The sequence below is a fragment of the Hemitrygon akajei genome, chromosome 27, assembly GCF_048418815.1.
Source record: "Hemitrygon akajei chromosome 27, sHemAka1.3, whole genome shotgun sequence".
NCBI classification, from domain to species: Eukaryota; Metazoa; Chordata; class Chondrichthyes; order Myliobatiformes; family Dasyatidae; genus Hemitrygon; species Hemitrygon akajei.
This window is the reverse complement of record NC_133150.1, coordinates 41,411,023-41,429,315: the sequence shown is the minus strand read 5'-3', so window position 1 is coordinate 41,429,315 and position 18,293 is coordinate 41,411,023. Positions and strand designations below refer to the sequence as shown.

Below are 18,293 nucleotides of genomic sequence, written 5' to 3'. Positions count from 1 at the left end.
GGTGAGCTTTCAAGGTTCAAAGAGAAGAGAGAATGAAGCCAAGTATATTTGCAGAGTTTGCAGGAAAAGCCCCTTCTATATCTCACTTATTTCCCGCATTGCTCCCTCCTCAATAGCAAGTTCCCAAAAATTATCGCAACACAGGCAAAAAGCTGGTAGAACTCAGCTGACCAGGCAAAATCTATAGAAAAGAGTAAACAATCAACCTTTCAGGTTGAATCACTTCATCAGGACTCATGTCATGTCTTCCTCATGTGTTGTGTTTGATTGAATTATCATCAAGGCAGGTCCACAAAGATGTACAAATCTTGGGGATCAGGTCCATAAGTCCTCGAGATTTGGAACAGAGGGAGATGGTAAAGTAGGTGTTAAAGAGGCCTTCTGTCACTGGATGAGCAATGAGCATTCAAGAATTCATGTTGCAGAAGAGATTCACAAGATTGGTGCCTGTATTAGAAGCCCATAAGACCCAAAAGGCATTGAAGCAGAATTAGGCCTTCTCAACCCCATCCTCCTGCTTTACCCCGTAACCCTTGACGCCTTTACAAATCAAGAACCTATCAAACTCATGTACTCTGAGGCTGTGCCGTCTGGTTGTAGACTCACTTACTGCAGGAAATATTCTCTCCACATCCACTCACTCGAGGCCTTTCAATATTCAATAGGTTTCTATGAGATTCTGTCTCATTCTTCTAAACTCCAGTGAGTATATTTTAAGTCAAACTAAAAATAAACCTTCAGGGGGATCGTTGGGAGTCATGTGGGATTGGCAGAAGCAGACTGGTCAACATTTCAGGACACCTCCAGCTATTTACTGTTCGTTCAGATTAGAACATCTACTGTTGCTTGTGTGCAATATTCCAACTCTTTTCACCATTTTGTTCAATTTTTAGCAATTGTTTAAGTATTTCTGTTTTGCTAAATATACCGAAAAGCTTTCCAGATTGTCATGTACCAGTTGTGTCACCCTTGGTTTTTTTGATCAAACTTCCTGCTGCCTTCTTCCTCATTTTTATTTAACATTTATTTCTCTCTGAGGACAGACAGGTCCTGGCTGGGTCTCTGTGAATAAAAAAAAAATGTGGACTTCAATTCTCCTGATTGTTTTCCTGCCCGGTAAGTGACAAATTTTGCTGGATGTTTGCATAATCAGTGTTGGTTTGGGGGTCATACTCCATTTGCAGAACAGTACTTGAATACCCTTAGACACAAAAGAGATGAGAAATTGGAGTTCAGAGTGCACTCCTAGAGGAACTCAACAGCTGAAGCACATCTGTTAGGGGGAGGGGAATTGGCTACAGTTTGGTCTGCGACTCTGCCTCAAGTGTGAGTGGAGAGGGAGACAGTGTAAGTAGGAGAGGGGGAAGTGTGAGATTGGATCCACTAGGGGTTCAGGGACTTAGGAGGGGTGAAGCATGACAGGCAACTGGAATGGGGAGGAAAAGGGGTAGACTTTGGAGATGCGTGAGAGTTGGAAGCTCATAAGAAAAAAAGGAAATTGTGTGGAGTCAGGTGAGGGAAGAATATATATATATCTCTTAGATATCCAGCTGGTGGAATCAAGAGGCTGTTAAGTGGGAACAGCAGGTCTATTGGAAACTGATCTCACTCTATTGGGATCACTATGAAAATTGATGTTATTCTCTTGATATCCATGTCTTTCCTGGGCCATTTCAGTGGGGCAATTAGTAAAGAACATTACTAGATGTGGAGTCACAGGTAAACCAGGGTGGGGAGGGATAAGAGATTTCTGTCCTTAAAGGCCTTTCTGATCCAGATGGGATTTTGACAATCTGGTAGTTGATCATTATCATTATGGATATGTGGTTTTTAATTCCAAAAATAATAAATTAGATTTAAACACTCAATATATCCCAGCAGAAATTGAAATCACACCTGTATTTCTAGACACTAAAGCGGTTACGACCACTGTTACACCACCTTCTAACAAAACATAAAAATACCTGACAGATAGAAATATAAAATTTCCATCAGAACCAGAGGGCTCAGTTTCAGACATCATGAGGGGTTTCTTTCTGCAGCTTATAAACTTGTCTGTAAGTGAGGAGGAAATCAGGACACTGGCAGCATGGAGAGAATTGAAACACAATCTCAAATGATCCTACTAACCCCCGACTCAACCCTGGAATACAAGAACCACACACACACAAATCTCCATGAACAGTAGGTCTATCTATCCCAAATAAATTACCTGGGATTTTTGTGGACACTTGAAAGTCCAGCATGATCTAAGGTAATTTATAATTCAATGTTGTAGCTCTCCCTCAGACTGTACTGGTTGGCCAACCCTGGTCTCTGCTCAGGACTCTGGAGTGGGAAGTGAACCCACAATGTACTGACACAGGGGAGAGAGCACTGACACAGTAACAGCACTGACTGCACTTCAGACCAAAATTATTGGCTTTGGTGTCATGGACCACATGTTGGACGTGACCTGAACCTGTTTTTACCGTGATGTTCAAAGTTAGTTATTTGCATTATGTTGTTCCTTTCCCCTCAGTTCTGAAAATGCCTCCCTTAGTTTCAGGTGCATTACAGGCAGAGAAATATGTAAGAGGAGTTGTGGGAAGAGCGATCACAATCGATTGTCACTATGGAGCAAAGTACCACTCACACAAGAAGTATTGGTGCCATGGATGGACTCGTCAATGTTTGGTTTTAGTGGAAACAAAAGGGCAACACGGACGGAGTAGACGAGCGTCAATCACAGATAACCCGGAACGGGGAATATTTACTGTTACTATGGAGGATCTTCCCTCTGGAGATACAGGATGGTACAGCTGTGGAATTATAACACCAGGTGCCGATCCGATGTTTAATGTACATTTACAAGTATCTGATGGTAGGTTTCTCAGTGATTGACTTTGTGCCTTCAGTGAAATAAATGTCTCATCCATGTTTCCTCTGGGAAGGGTCAGAGCATTAGATGTCCTGGTTAGTGACGATGTGTTGATCCCAGGGTTAAGCTTGTAGAATGGAGAAATGCCCATTTCATGGATGTGTCTGAAGAACAGCAAATGCCTCCTCCTCCTCCTTCTGCTCAGCGTCTGCACATATTGCAAGACCTTTGTCCAGACCCTGTCCATCCCTCATTATCTCTGCATTAATATCAGTGCCAAATGTTTCCCTGTCTACAGCAGGTCACTGAACCCAGTCACAGTTTCATTTTCTCCTGACAGCCTCCAAACATGTGTCTAAATACTCAATGGCCACGTAATTAGGACCCTCCTCTGCCTAATAAAGTGGCCACTGAGTTTATCGTTATGGTCTTCTGCTGCTATGGCCGATTCATTTCAAGGTTTGATGTGTTGTGTGTCCAGATGCTCTTCTGCACACCACTGACATAAAACATGGTTATTTGTATTCCAGTCAACTTTCTGTCAGCTTGAACCAATCTGGTCATTCTCCTCTGACCTTGTCAGGGTGCTGGAGCAGAGATCCAATCGCAGGCCCAGCACCGTGCACTCAGTGATATTAACTGAGTAAGAAATCCCGAGTTGCAAACAAAGTCAGTGTCAAAGTTCAGGCAGAGACCAACACATCCAGAGAAATCCAAAAACCAGAATCGGGAAACAGGCAGAGTCGATAGTCAGACAGACAGAGTACAGATATGAATACTGGAAAGGCGCAGGAACATTCACGGGCACAATCTGGCAACAAACAGGTGACAACACAGGGCTAAAATACACTGAGCAATAAGCAGAGAGGCAGATGATAGGTGGAGCACAATGAGATAGAAGTGGTAGCAAAACAGGTAATAATGAGAAATATATGAGAGGGGAGTTCTCAGTAATACAGGGGCTGGAGTAGAGAAGGAGCAGGCACAGGACCACATGGGGCATGAATACAGACAACAGCATATGATAATACAAAACCACAGACCGACAGCTAGTGGGTAAACACACAAAGAGCCAAAGTTCAACTGGAGGTAATGACAGACCTCTCTCATTGACAAGGCATTTTGCTCACATAATTGCTGATCACGGGATATTTCTTGTTTTTCACCATTCTCTGTAAACTCTAGTGACTGTTGTGCATGAAAATCCCAGCACATCAACAGTTTCTGAGATACTCAAACCTCCCCTTCTGGCACCAACTATGATTCCATGGTGAAGGTCACTAAGATCACATTTCCTCCCCATTCTGATGTTTGACCTGAATAACAACTGAACCTCTTAATTACGTCTTCGTGCTTTTATGGACTGTGTTGTTGCCAGGTGTTGATTAATTTGATATTTGCATTAACAAGCAGGTGAACAGGAGTACCTAATAAAGTGGCAGAAGAATGTTTGATTTTCAGATGTTCATTCAGTGTCTGATTGTTGAATTCCTTTCCACAGAACCCATGTCTGTTCCTGTGCTTCGATATCCATCACCAGCAAATATTTCAGGTCTCAGGGGCTTAGTGTCACTTTCCTGTGAGTCTTCCCAGGGATCCCTTCCCATTCAGTACAGATGGTATGAACAAACCTCATCTGGACATAGAAAGATCTCAGATACAAATGAACTGGCTCTATGCTGTAAATCCTTCAACCGCCAGCACCAACGATATTACTGCAGTGCCTCGAATTGGCTTGGAGCAAGATCCAGTGGAATGGTTAATGTGACAGTCTTCAGCAACGGACAGATCTGCAGTTATGTGACAGAAATCCATGGCACCAGTAAGTTTCAATTTTAAGTGGGGGATACATTTAAATATTTATTTTCATTACTCTGTTACTGCTGCTCTTATACTTCTGGTGAGGGTAATGAATTTCTTTGCATTTGTAGAAGCTACATATTACATGCTCCATGGGGTAGAAATAAAGTGCAGCGAACAGTTAAGTCTGGTACTTCCTCCTGGAAGAAGTGGAGCATCTCAAACATAGTTGGACTTGCACACCCAGTGAATTGAGAGTATTTCATTCATTCTTCTGGCTTCAGCTTTGAAAAAGCTAGAAGAGGTGTTGAGTTGTGAGACATTGACACTGTCATAAAAACAAAAGGAAGGACATAAAATATAGCAACTATCAGTTGGAATGACAGAAATTCGGCAATGTCAGGGGGCAGCTGTGAGTGTGGTTACTTTTACTAAGGAGAAGGTGCTCAGGGTGGTCAATAAGTCACCTGGATCAGATGGACTACACCCAGGTTTCTGGAAGAGGCAAGTGAAGAGATTGTGCAGGCATTAGTGGTTATCTTTGAAAAATAAACAGACTCTGGAAATGTCACTCCATACTTTAAGAAGGGAGGGAGACAAAGGAAGGGAAATTGTAGACAACACTCCAGATTAGATGTGGAGAAGATGTTTCCCATGGTGCGAGAGACGAGGACAAGAGGGCACAGCCTCAGGATAGAGGGACGCCCTTTCAAAACAGAGATGCAGAGAAATTTCTTCATCCAAAGGGTGGTGAATTTGTGGAATTTGTTGCCACATGTAGCTGTGGAGGCCAGGTCACTGGGGGTATTTAAAGCAAAGATTGACTGGTTCTTGATTAGACATGTCATCAAAGGTTACAGGGAAAAGGCTGGGAACTGGGGTTGAGGAGGAGATTTAAAAAAAAAGGATCAGCCATGATTGAATGGCGGAGCAGACTCGCTGGGCCAGGTGGCCTAATTCTGCTCCTTTGTCTTATGGTCTTTTATTGAGATGTATAATATATGTTCTTTACTAATAAATTTGATTTTCTGTTCTGAGAATGATGCAACAATTTGATCAACATAAAATAAGAATTAATTGAAATTGAGTATATTTGCAAACAATAATCAAAGGCCTTAAAGTTGAATGAACAATAGAATTAAAAGTTGTGCGTTGAACAAAGTGAGTGATTACAGCTTGATGCAGCTTGCAATGGTCAGTGGGGTGTGAATCTGCAAATAGAAGTTGCTACTTTTCTCAGAAATGACATGTAACTGTAACCCGTGGATGTACATTTAGCCTCGGAGCATGAAGGGAGCTATTTGCAAATGTGAGAGTCATCACTGCATGATAGGAAGTTAGAAATATTAGAAGATTCTTTGTAGTCAGATAAGGATGTGGTATTGCATAACATTTTTCAAACAGTGGATGTGGAAGAGAGGAAATAAGACCAAAGGCCACATTTATATGAATGAATGTGGCAGGTCACTATTACATAACTTTCAACATTGAATAAGCTTAAGTTTCAACTTTCTACACACCAGTTTTAAGCTTATTTTAGTTGTATATTTTCACCATTGATCAAGATGATGTCATTTTCTATAATAAATATGATTTAGAAGATTCACATTTTAATGTGACAAGTTTCTATAACTGATAGATTGTAGTTTCACTGGTTGGGAAGATGTTGGAGTCCATTATAAAGGATGAGGTTTTGGGGTCTTTGGAGTTGCATGATAAATACAGTTTCCAGTTGGGGAAATCTTGCCTAATAAATCTGTTGGCAAATTTTGAGGAAATATCAGGCGGGATCGACAAAGGAGTGTCAGTACATGTTGCCTAATTGGATTTTCAGAAGGCATTTGACAAGATGCCACACACGAGGCTGCTAAATGAGTTAAGAAGCCACATTATTACTGGGAAGATTCAAGCAGAGATAGAAGATTGTCTGACTGACAGCAGACAAAGAGAGTGAACAGAGGGCCCCTTTCTGTTTTCCTGTCAGTGACTCATGGTGTTCTACCGTGGTCTGTGTTGGGACGGCTTCTTTTCACGTTTTATGTCAATGATTTGGTATTGATGGCTTTGTGGCCAAGTTTGGGGACAATAAAGTCAGAGTTCGCAGTTTGTTGCTCATTGAGCCTGTTTACAGTTACTGTTCTGTAGCTTTGCTAAGTATGCCTGTAGAAAAAGAATCTCAGGGTTGCATGTGGTGACCTGTATGTTGTCTGATATTATATTTTTACTTTGAATTTGACTTTGAGTGAGGAGGATCTCAATAAATCCTGAACAATATTGAAAGTCTGAGACAGAGTGGATTTGGAGAGGATGCTTTGCTGTAGAGGGTGGTGTCCAGGACCAGGTGGCACAGTCTCAGAACACAACATCATTTAATTTTATTTATTTACCGATGGAGTGTGGATTAAGCCCTTCCTACCCCTTGAGACACATCGGCCCAGCAAACCTTGACAAAACCAATTAAATCTAACCTAATCACAGAGCAATTTACAATGACCAATTAACCTACCTGGTATGCCTCTGGACTGTGGGAGAAAATGGAAGCACCCATGGAAATCCCACACATTCCACGAGAAGGACGTGCATTACAACAGAAATGAGGTGAAAATTCTTTAGCTAGAGGGTGGTGAATCTCTGGAATTCGTTACCTCAGACAAATGAGGCTGTTGAGGCCAAGTCATTGGGCATATTTAAAGCAAAGCTCGATAATTTGTTGATTAGAAAGGGCATGAAAGGTTATGGGAGAAAGCAGGTGTTTTAGATTGAGAGGGATAATAAACCAGCCATGATGGAGTGGCAGAGCAAACTGTATGGGCTAAATGCCCTAATTCTGCTCTGATGTCTTATGGTCATCATTAACTTCAGAATTTCTTGAGTACAGGGTTGCCTGTCATAGGCGAGAGACAGGCTGCTGTTCAGCTTGATGTTCTGCAAGGCTGACTTACCTCTGTGAGTTTAGAAGAATGAGGAAGAATCTCACGGAAAGCTACCGAGCATTGAAATGCCCAGTGGATGTGGAGAGGATGTTTCCAACAAAGCGACTATCTAGGACTACAGGGCACAGACTTAGAATAGAAGGATGTGCCTTTAAAAGTGAGTTAACTAGGAATTTCTTTAGCCAGAAGCTGGTGAATATGTAGAATTCATTGCTACAGGCAACTGTGGAGGCCAAATCATTGGTTATATTTAAAGTGGAGTTTGATAGGTTATTGATTAGTAAGGGTGTCAAAGGTTACAGAGAGAAGGCAGGGGAATAGACAGAGGGATAGTTCATCAGCCATGATGGAATGGTGGAGCAGACTCAATGGGCTGAATAGCCTAATTCTGATCTAATGTCTTATGGTCTATGGACTTACTGGTTCTCCAGTCTCACATGACTCCTTGTCAGCTTCATATAGATATCAAAACTAACTTTCTGCTCCAGGTCACTGAAACAATCACAATTATACTCTCTCCCTAAAGTCACCATTCATTTTACACATATCTGACAATTTCCCACTTCCACATGAAGCCATGCAAAGTCAAGCTGTTAGGTGCCACTTTAGACTGTCTATTTACCGCTGAGAGAGAGTGACTGGCATAGTGTCATCACCGCTGTCCTGATCTGGAATTATGCTGTTTTCTGGGATACTTTGTGTGTGAACGGTACATTGGTGCATAGTGACAATCGATTGTGACCGCTCTTTCCACCACTCCACTCACTTTATCTTCTGCCTGTAAAGCCCTGGAACTGAGGGAAATGGTCAGGTAAAATCAAACTTACACAAGCAGATTCAAGATTCTATGTTGTTTAATGTCATTTCCTGTACAGAATTGTAAAGGAGAATGAAATTATTGTTACTCTGGTCCGATATTACACAAAAAAAATACAAAAGCTAACGAACAGAATAATAAAAAAAGAGATTTTTGTACTTAAAGCTGTCACTTATGTGTGGTTTGCCTTGCATTCTATTGTATTCCTTTGCAAAAAGGTGAACCTCTACGTTGTTTATGGTTTACATACTTAGATAATAAGTTTACTTTGAACTTTGAACTAAGTGACCAAAGGAACGGCAGATGGCATTGAACTCTCCCGTTTTAGAGGGACTGGAGGGGCAGTGTTTTCCATACAGAGCGGTGTGTATGTGGAAAAGGCTTTCGGAGGAATTGCTGGAGGTGGGTACAAATACACTCGAGCAAGTTCATGTAGATGAAAGCTTCAGAAGGATGTGGGCCAAATGCAGGGAAATGGGAGAAGTTCAGGGAGACACTATGGACATGGGTTGAATCTCCTGTTTCTATAAACTATAACTCTCTGACTCTGCTGCATCCTCTCTAAACTGGAACACACTGTTGAATGGTTAAATTCAGAATTCTATTCCATTGCATTGGTGTGACATCACAAACAATCAGTCAATTTCAAACTTCAAAAGTCAAGGTACATTTATTAAAGTACGTATACTATGTACAGCCTTAAGATTTGTCCCCTTACAGACAGCCAAAAAGCAATGAAACCGAATAGAATACATGAAAAAACAGTCAAACTCCAAACGTGCAGAAAAAAAACTGATGCAAACCATAAAAGGAAGCAAATTACATTCAGAACTGAAATTCACAAAAGTGAGTCACAGACACAAAGCCACTCATCACTGCAGCCAATTCAGGAGCCCGTTAATTGCAGGTCACAGCCTCAGTTAGTCACAGAGATAAGACAAAGAAACCCAATAGAACCTATTGAAAATACCCAATGTGCAGAGAGAGAAAAAAAACCAAATCATGTAAATAGTAAGAGTAAGCAAATAACATTCAGGACTGAATTTCATACAAGTGAGTCCACAGCCATGAAGCCAATCACAGCTGATCTAGGACCCATTAGTTGCAGGTCACAGCCTCAGTTCAGTGCAGAGACGAGTAACCCTTGAGGAGCAGTTGGCCTGACATCAGCCTGTCCCTCTTGTCCAGTCCTGTCACCCTGATCTTTTCAAACTGGCCTGCTGCTGAATTCAACCAAACAGCAGGTTGTTCCTCACTCTCGGACCCAGTCCCTGCCTCTTCAATGCACTCTCATGCCTGGGTCCTGCTGCCCCGATTTGGCTCATACTCGACCTTTCCATTCTGGACCAAAGCTTAAATCGGTCAGACTTTGACTCGTTCCTTGCTCTTGGGCCACCGATATTGTGTGCAGATTTGGTCCGATGAAACATTTTCTTGTTATGGAAGGAGGCGAGCAAAGGATCAGCAGACTGATTTCTGGAGATCCTCGGGTTTATTGCAAGGCAGAAAGTAGGTAATCATCAATAATAGAGGAAAGGTGATAGAAAATTGATGTGATTGAAAACCAATAAATCTCCAGGTTCTGATACTCTACATCCCAGAGAACATGAGGAATTGGCACGAGAAAAATAGAGATGCATTGTTGGCTATTTTTAATTCCAATGGATTGGAGAGAAGCTAACCATTCTATTTTTAAAAGGAGGTAGGGAGAAAAGAGGAAATTACAGAGCAATTAGCCTGACAATGGCATCAGGAAATATGGTGAAGAGGGCAAAAGACAAAACCAATGTTTTGGATTGGCCTTGTGATTTTTTTATGCCCAGTATAAATTCCTCCATTTCTATCTGTTAGATATCCTATATTGTTAATTAATCTTCTCTTCATATACCTATTGAAGTTTTCATGCAGGTGTATAGGTTCCCTACAAAGTTTCTCATATATTTTCAATGTTTTAATCGATTAATTTGTTTTGTTTTCAATTCTAAACTACTTCAGATACTCAGTTTTGCTGCTTTTGGTGAACATGACACATTTCCTTGGATCTAACTGATTGACAGATAAGTTTTGAGTGTTCTGGTTGATCGTCTAAAAGCTTCCAAGGGGATCTCTGTAATGCATGAAATATTCCCTGAGGGATGGGAGGAGTTCATGTTGAAAGGGATGTTTCACAGACCGCAGAGTCCGGAATGGGGACAATTCCAGGAGAATATTGATCATCATTTTGTTCTTGTACATAAGTGTATTTCACTGTGCAGTTTGAACAGATGTTTCAAAAATGAAAAGCTTTATTCAAATCTCTGAGTGCTCACTGTAGGGGTAGAAACTCTCCCACCAGCAGGAGAATCAGAGAAATTATATGATAGAAAATTAGTGCCAAGATTTTATGACAGATCCTGTGAATGAGCTATCTGTCACTAGTGCAAACGCAGAGTGCCAAACTTGAATTTTACACACATGTTCTTCCAGTTACTACGTGGGTTCCTCCAGGTGCTCGGGTCTCCTCCCCTGCTTCAAAAACACAAGTGTTAGCATTAGTAATGTGTAGGCAAGCTACTTTGACACTGTAAACATGGAACATTTGCAGGCTGGTCCCAGAACAAAGCAAGAAACTGAATTTTACTTTCTTTCAACAGGGCCGATTCATTTCTGTGAAAATACTGTGAATGGAACGACGACAGATGCACAAAGCAAAGAATCTACAAATAAAATGTAAAGTATAAGGTTCTCTCTACAGGTCATTTCATACAGACCCATTTGGGAGAGAAATTTGTTTCACTTTAACTGTGATAAACATGTCTGACATGATTAACTTCAATGAAATCATGTATTGGAAACTGAGTACTCCTGATTTTCTTGTGCAGATGTCAAAGATAATTTTCCTACACTAAATATTTAATAATTAAAGTATAGCATTTGAAGCTCATGTTCTGAGTTATAAAGTCACTGTTATAGACTAGAACAACAGACCCCTCAGCCTGACACGTCCAAGCCAACCAAGAGTCTAGACAGTCACAAAACAAAGAAAACCATGGAAACCATTCAAAGAAGAGGTTCGGGTACACGGTCAGCAATGCTGTCTGTCAGAGAAGAAACCACCAATTGATCCTACTGTGCAGCAGTTCCGATGAAATGTTTGTAAAGGAACATGGTAGGATTCCCGAATGACCTGGACAGTAGTTACTCACTAACCAACATCACTATCATTGGTCATGATCCCATTTCTGCTTGTGAGACCTTGGAGTGAACAGATTGGCTGTTGCAAGTTCTCACACTGTCAACAGGGTCTAATATTCATTTTCTGAGCTGTAGATATCCTGAGCTCATGAAAAATGCTGTGTAAATGTCAGAGTTTACAAGTGGCCAAGAATAAGTGGTGAACCAGGTCTGACCCTTTCCTATTCTTTACCACAGATCCACTGTGCTCAGTGTTGTTGGAATTCTGCTCGTGCTGCTTGTTGTTTGTCTACTTTGCTACCTAAAGAGAAAAAACAGGGGTAGGTTTCTTTCTTTCTTTAATTATTTCATGATGAATACGATAGCTAGCTGCTGAATTTTAAGGAACTTGATTTGGCTGCAGTCAACAAAAAGCCAGGATTAGAGTGCCAATGTGTTGGTTTACAACACCTCAATGAATGGTGTTGCTTCCACTGTAACCTGGTGACTCCATTATTCCCGAAACATCTGGCGATGGAATCTGACCTCAAATGTGGAATGGTAGAGGACCAAGAGGTTGGGTAGAAGAAAGATTTTGATGGTCTCACCTGTTCTAATCAATTTTGGGGAATTAGCTCTTGTGATTGAAAGTGTATTCAATAAGCTGTACCTCAGTACAGCCTCCAATTAAATGCAATCATTTGGACAATGTATGTGTAAAATCATACTCCCGTGTAATTCTCAAAAAAAAGCGCATCTTTTACCAATCTACCACTGACTGCATATCACTGGAGAAAATTCTCTGCTGTCATTGTACAAAGTTGCTGTAGATTAAGTCAGAGGTCTGCTTTATTGAGATGATCCTGAGATGGGCACCTCGGTAGCGTAGAGGTTAGCGCGACACGATTATTCCTCGGGGCTTTTTGAGGTTCTGAGTTCAATTCTGATGCTGTTCTGTAGGGAGTCTCTGTGTCTTCACCACTGACACCTTGGGGATGGTATTTGGTTATTGTAAATTGTTCATGTTTAGGTTAATGTGAGTCAGGTTTGTCAGGATTAATGTGTCAGTGTGGCCTGAAGGTCTGGAAGAGCCCACTCACAATGTATCACTAAATAAATAAATAAATAGATAGATAGATAGATAGATAGATAGATAAATAAATAAATGTCTGTCCCTTAAATAGACTTTGTAAACCAGTGAAGAGAACTGTGAGTGCAGTGATCTTCTGTGTGTTATTATCAGATGGGGAAATGGAGATGATCACTGGAAAATAAAGCCCCTGCAGCCTCCAACTCATCAGCTGACGGAATATAACTCCTTGGCTGAAAATTATAACAACTAATAATTCATCTGAGCTCTGTGATGTATTTCCTGGCCTCTCTGTCTCTCCAACTGACCAGACAATTACTTGCGGCTATTTGTTGCAAAGATCTGAACTAAAAGAGTGCATTCTTTTCCAAAGAGAAATTCCCCAAGTGATCAATACCTGAGATATTGGCAGAAAAGTGCTGGGAATGCTCAGCATGTCAGACGGCAGCTGTGGGGAGAAGAACAGCTGATCCTTCAAGGCAACGACCTTACATCAGAACTGGAAAATGTGAGCGATAACAAGTCTTGAGGTGCAGAGAAAGTATGGAAGGAAGCACAAAAGAGCACGATTCTGATAGAGTACAAAATAGAATATAGTACATCAGAAAAGATGATGTGCGAGGCAAAAGGTGGGTGGTAATATAATTAATGAAGATTTAAAGATGGGCGGGCTCTGAAATTTGATCTCTGCATCGGTGACATTATCCTCATCAGTAACAGAGTGTACTGCTCTTGATTTTCCTTGACACTTCTCTTTATATAGTTGACTACTAATTATTTAAAAAAACAGGACAGGCTTTGTGAAATAAAGTCTATTCACAATTCAGCTTCCACTATTCTGCCCTCACTCAAGAGCTTTTCCCGTTTTCTGAAGATATGCATATAGCTAAACTCTACTCCAGGTGTAGTTGTAGTTTTAAGGCAGTTTTATTGTTCACCAACACATTACAGTAAACCAGGAGCTCAGTAAAAAGACAGCGCTTCAAGGTGTTCTCACGAGAGATGGATCCAAATATTGATTAAAATCCCTTCAACTCATAAGTGTTTCTGACAAATGAATGAATAAATAAACAAGTGACTCTAAAATGGCCGACCTGATATGGAGCCAGTGATCATTAATGGAGAATGTGTGGAGCAGGTTAAGACCTACAAGTATCTGGGAGTACAGTTAGACGAGAAGCTAGACTGGACTGCCAACACAGATGCCTTGTGCAGGAAGGCACAGAGTCGACTGTACTTCCTAAGAAGGTTGGCGTCATTCAATGTCTGTAGTGAGATGCTGAAGATGTTCTATAGGTCAGATGTGTAGAGCGCCCTCTTCTTTGTAGTGGCGTGTTGGGGAGGAAGCATTAAGAAGAGGGACGCCTCACGTCTTAATAAGCTGGTAAGGAAGGCGGGCTCTGTCATGGGCAAAGTACTGGAGAGTTTAACATCGGTAGCTGAGCGAAGGGCGCTGAGTAGGCTACGGTCAATTATGGATAACTCTGAACATCCTCTACATAGCACCATCCAGAGACAGAGAAGCAGTTTTAGCGACAGGTTACTATCGATGCAATGCTCCTCAGACAGGATGAAGAGGTCAATACTCCCCAATGCCATTAGGCTTTACAATTCTACCGCCAGGACTTAAGAACTTTTTAAAAGCTATTATTAATGCTTTTTGAGATAGTGATTTAGATGCATATCATATTTTTTACTGAGTTAAGTATTGTATGTAATTAGTTTTGCTACAACAAGTGTATGGGACATTGGAAAAAAGTTGAATTTCCCCATGGGGATGAATAAAGTATCTATCTATCTATCTATCTATCTGATGTCGAAGGTCAATTGCTTAGAAACACTGTAGTGAGGAATGAACAACAGCTGTAAATGTACAAATAAGCCGAGATATAGTGGCTGGAAATAAAATAGCAAACCAAGTCAAGAGGGACCTAACATCCACCAAGAGTCAAAGGCCATCAAAACCGTTCATTCAGGATAGAACATTTGGATTCTATATGGAATCACTGATCACAGTGTTGAATTCAGAAGGGTTTTTTGTGGCCAGTAGGAAAATGAGATGATTTTTATTTTGGGTGGTTTATTCCTTCTGCCTGAGGGACAATCTGCCACAGAGGCCTGGAGAGATCAGTGAGATGTTCATGGGACAGTATGAATATTGTCAGGTAATCTGCTCCTTCATATTGTGAAGGAGAAATGTTCTCTAAAAACACGCAGAGACAATGTAGAAAATGCTTGGTAGATCAGACAGAATTTTTTGCAATAGAAAACAATTAAAATGTCAAATCCAAAACCCTTATAACAATGTTCATAGATGGAAAGCATTAGATTTCAGTAGCAGAGAAGGTGGAGGTTGGGGGGGGGGGGGGCGGGATGGGTAAAACAATATGATCTTTCTGAACATTGTGCAGTAACCAGAGCAGAGGTTTGCTCTGTGTGGAGAATCATTATTGTTTTGCAGCCTGGGTTCCCGTGGTTCTGAGATTCAGTATGGGGGCCATGGTAACATAGCGGTTTGCACTAAGCTATTACAACTCGGGGCATTCCGGAGTTTGCAGTTCAATTCCAGTTCTGTTCTGAAAGGAGTCTGTGTATGTCCTCCCCGTGGAATGCATGGATACACTCTGGATCCTCCAGTTTCCTCCCACAGTCCAAAGGCATACCAGGTAGGTTAAATGGTCAATGGAAATTACATCATGATTAGGTTAGGGTTAATCTGGTTTGTCAGAGGTTGCTGGGGAAGGCTGAAAGTGCCTGTTCTGTGCTGTATCACTAAATAAACAAATAAATAAATCTTTATGTCTGTTCCTGACGTGGAATCATTAGCAGTAATGTTGTATTTTCCAGAATCCAAGCACAACACATCTCACAGAGGAGGCAAGAATGAAACCCAGGTATGGACATGAAGTGTAAATTGTCTGAATAACTCAAAATGCTTAAAAATTGGATTACATGGGAGTTTACATGTTATTCATCCCCACTAGGCCATTCCAGTGTCAATATTTTACAGAAACCTCTAAACACTCCTCACATTGAATCCCATCAGCATACTCTTTCAGCTTTTTGTCCCCTTCACTTGTGCTTATCCAGCTTTTCCTTAAGTGTATCTGTAATATTTTATGTGATTCTTTTCCAAAGTCTTTATTGTCATTACTGAATGGTGAAGAGTGAGATTGGTTCTTTCTCTACTGTTAGACATGAAGCGTTTAGTTGTGTAAATCTCTCTTTGGGTTCAATGATTTTTCAGTTTACATTTTGTATATTCACACTGAGTCTCAAACTCAGATGTGAAATCAGAAAAAATAGGGCAGGTCTATTCAGAATAATAAATTGAGGCATGGCACGGTTAGCGTAACACTATTACAGTGACAGCGACCTGGGTTCAGTTCTGCTCTTCTCTGAACGAGTTTGTATGTTCTCTCTGTGACCGTGTGGGTCTCCTCTGGGTGTTCTGGTTTCCTCCCACATTGCAAAGATGTTACTATTTTAATTTGGTCTCATGGGTTTTATTGGGTAGTGCAGCTTGTTGGGCCAGAATGGCCTGTTTCCATGCTGTATCTCTAATTAAGTAAATATCTGTTCTGTGCTGACCTCACCCACCCACTTTCTCACTCTACCCCTCAATCCTGACACCAGTGTGAATAGTCTATTGTCTCTTCTGTCTGTTACGAACGTTCTTTGTTAGTGATATTTTCCACAGTTTTCAACTTGCTTGTTGTATATTATTACCTTCTTAATTAATATCTGAATTGATAAAACTTGTTCCTAATTGATTAATTATGATCAATGTACTCAAAGAGCTTCAATTATTTTTCTCAATTTTATCAGTTGCCTTTCACTGTTCCAAATATAACTAAATAGTGGAGATTGTTAAAGAATTGTAATAATATTGTAATTTGCCCAAATAATTTCCAAGTTCCTTTTTAAACTCTTCTCTTGCAGAACCCCTGTGAAACACCTAGGACCAGTTTAGTGTGTTGGTGTTGTGAAGCAACATGCTGTTGTTGTACATTTAGTAGTGGGTCCTCACTGAGGATCACAGCCACTGAGTCAAAAGCTGTTATTAAGCATTCAGGAAATTTAATTTCTGCAAGCTGATTGAAACAATCAGGGTTTATATAAAGGGTGAAAACTGAGAGTGATCTGGTAGTTGTCTGCAAGAGTATCAATTTGTTTTACAGAATAAAGAAGGTGTTCTATGTGAACACAATGAGATATTAACATAAGATAGTTAATTAAAAATCTCCAGGAACTTAAAACCTTAAGACCATATGTTATAAGAGCTGAATTGGGCCATTTGGCCCATCAAGATTACCCCACACTTCAATCATGGCTGTTTTATTTCCCGCTCACACAATTTTCCTACCTTCTCCCCATAACCTTTCACACTCTCAAATTTCATATTCATCAGTCATAAAATAGAACTTGGATTTTTTTTCAGGAAATGGCCACGATGGAAGAAAATGTCACTTATGCAGATCTACACCATGTTCAAAACAATGAGGCAGCTGCCCAGTTGGCTAACGATGAAAATGGAATTGTGTATGCAGAAGTGGACTATACAGGGATATCTGGAGCATTACACTCTGTTACTGATGTGGACAACGTCAACTACGCAGATATCAAATTCGAATATCAACCTGCAAAGCCCAAACGGAAAACTTTCTCTCCTGGTACTCCGCAGGACTTGGAATAAGTTTGATGAAGTAATTACGTGGATCAATGAAGACAGAAGAGCTATGCTTGGTGGCCATTTTACACTTGTACAACTGCTTGTTAATAGAAATGCCTAGTCAGCCAATCACGTGGCAGCAACTCGATGCATAACAGCACGCATATCGGCTGATGAATTACTGTCACATTCCTGTCAGATTGAACCAGTCTCACCATTGTCCGCTACTGGACCTCAGTTTATTTTCTAATCCTTTGGGTTCTTCCGGAATTCAGGAATGATGAACTGTCTTGATTCTAATGATCATTTCTTTTAAAGTACAAACAAATGTACAAATACTAAGCAAACTAAATAAAGAGCTAAGAAGTGAGTGAACAGTAATGAATGCAAAGACAAAAAGATGGCACATCTGAAAAATATATTACTTTTACAGTTAAGTTTAGGAAAGTTCTTTCCATAGAAATAAATTAGTTAATGGGCTACATAACTAAAACAATTACATCACGTGGGTAATGGGCTAATACTTCACCAATGAAAAAAGAAGGTGGTGATAAACGATTAGTTTAACTGCAATTACACTTTCTGCCAGTGAGTGGGGACAAACCAGCACATACTGTGAAAACTGAATCTGTTGAAAAGTTCAAATCTTATAAAAAGTATTGTTTAAAAAAAGCACCAGTTTACAACGCCTTTGACCTCTCTCATTAACAAGCATTTGCACGCTCAGAACAGCGGTTCATCGGATATTTTTGTGTTTATCGCTGATGTCACATTTCTTATCAATTCGTCTAAACAAAACTGAACCTCTTAATCATATGTTTTTATGCATTGAATTCCTGCCATATGATTGGCTGATTAGTTACTTGCATTTATGAGCTGAGGTGTACCTAATAAAGTGGTCACTGAGCATAACTCTTCTGCCTTAATCAATCCACATAATTACTTTGTCAAGCTTTTTTCTGAGCTGC

At 40.5% G+C, this 18,293-nt stretch overlaps 1 protein-coding gene across 1 annotated transcript; it reads left to right on the top strand.

The window, feature by feature from the left end:
- The first annotated feature begins 1,029 nt into the window (after positions 1-1,029).
- On the top strand, positions 1,030-17,693 carry LOC140717044 (uncharacterized). The gene is made up of 7 exons (XM_073030227.1): positions 1,030-1,116; positions 2,543-2,863; positions 4,362-4,682; positions 11,044-11,119; positions 11,822-11,904; positions 15,501-15,547; positions 17,095-17,693. Exons 1-7 carry the CDS (start codon positions 1,080-1,082, stop codon positions 17,347-17,349), a joined length of 1,140 nt encoding a protein of 379 aa, XP_072886328.1. The 5' UTR covers positions 1,030-1,079; the 3' UTR covers positions 17,350-17,693.
- The last annotated feature ends 600 nt before the right edge of the window (positions 17,694-18,293 follow it).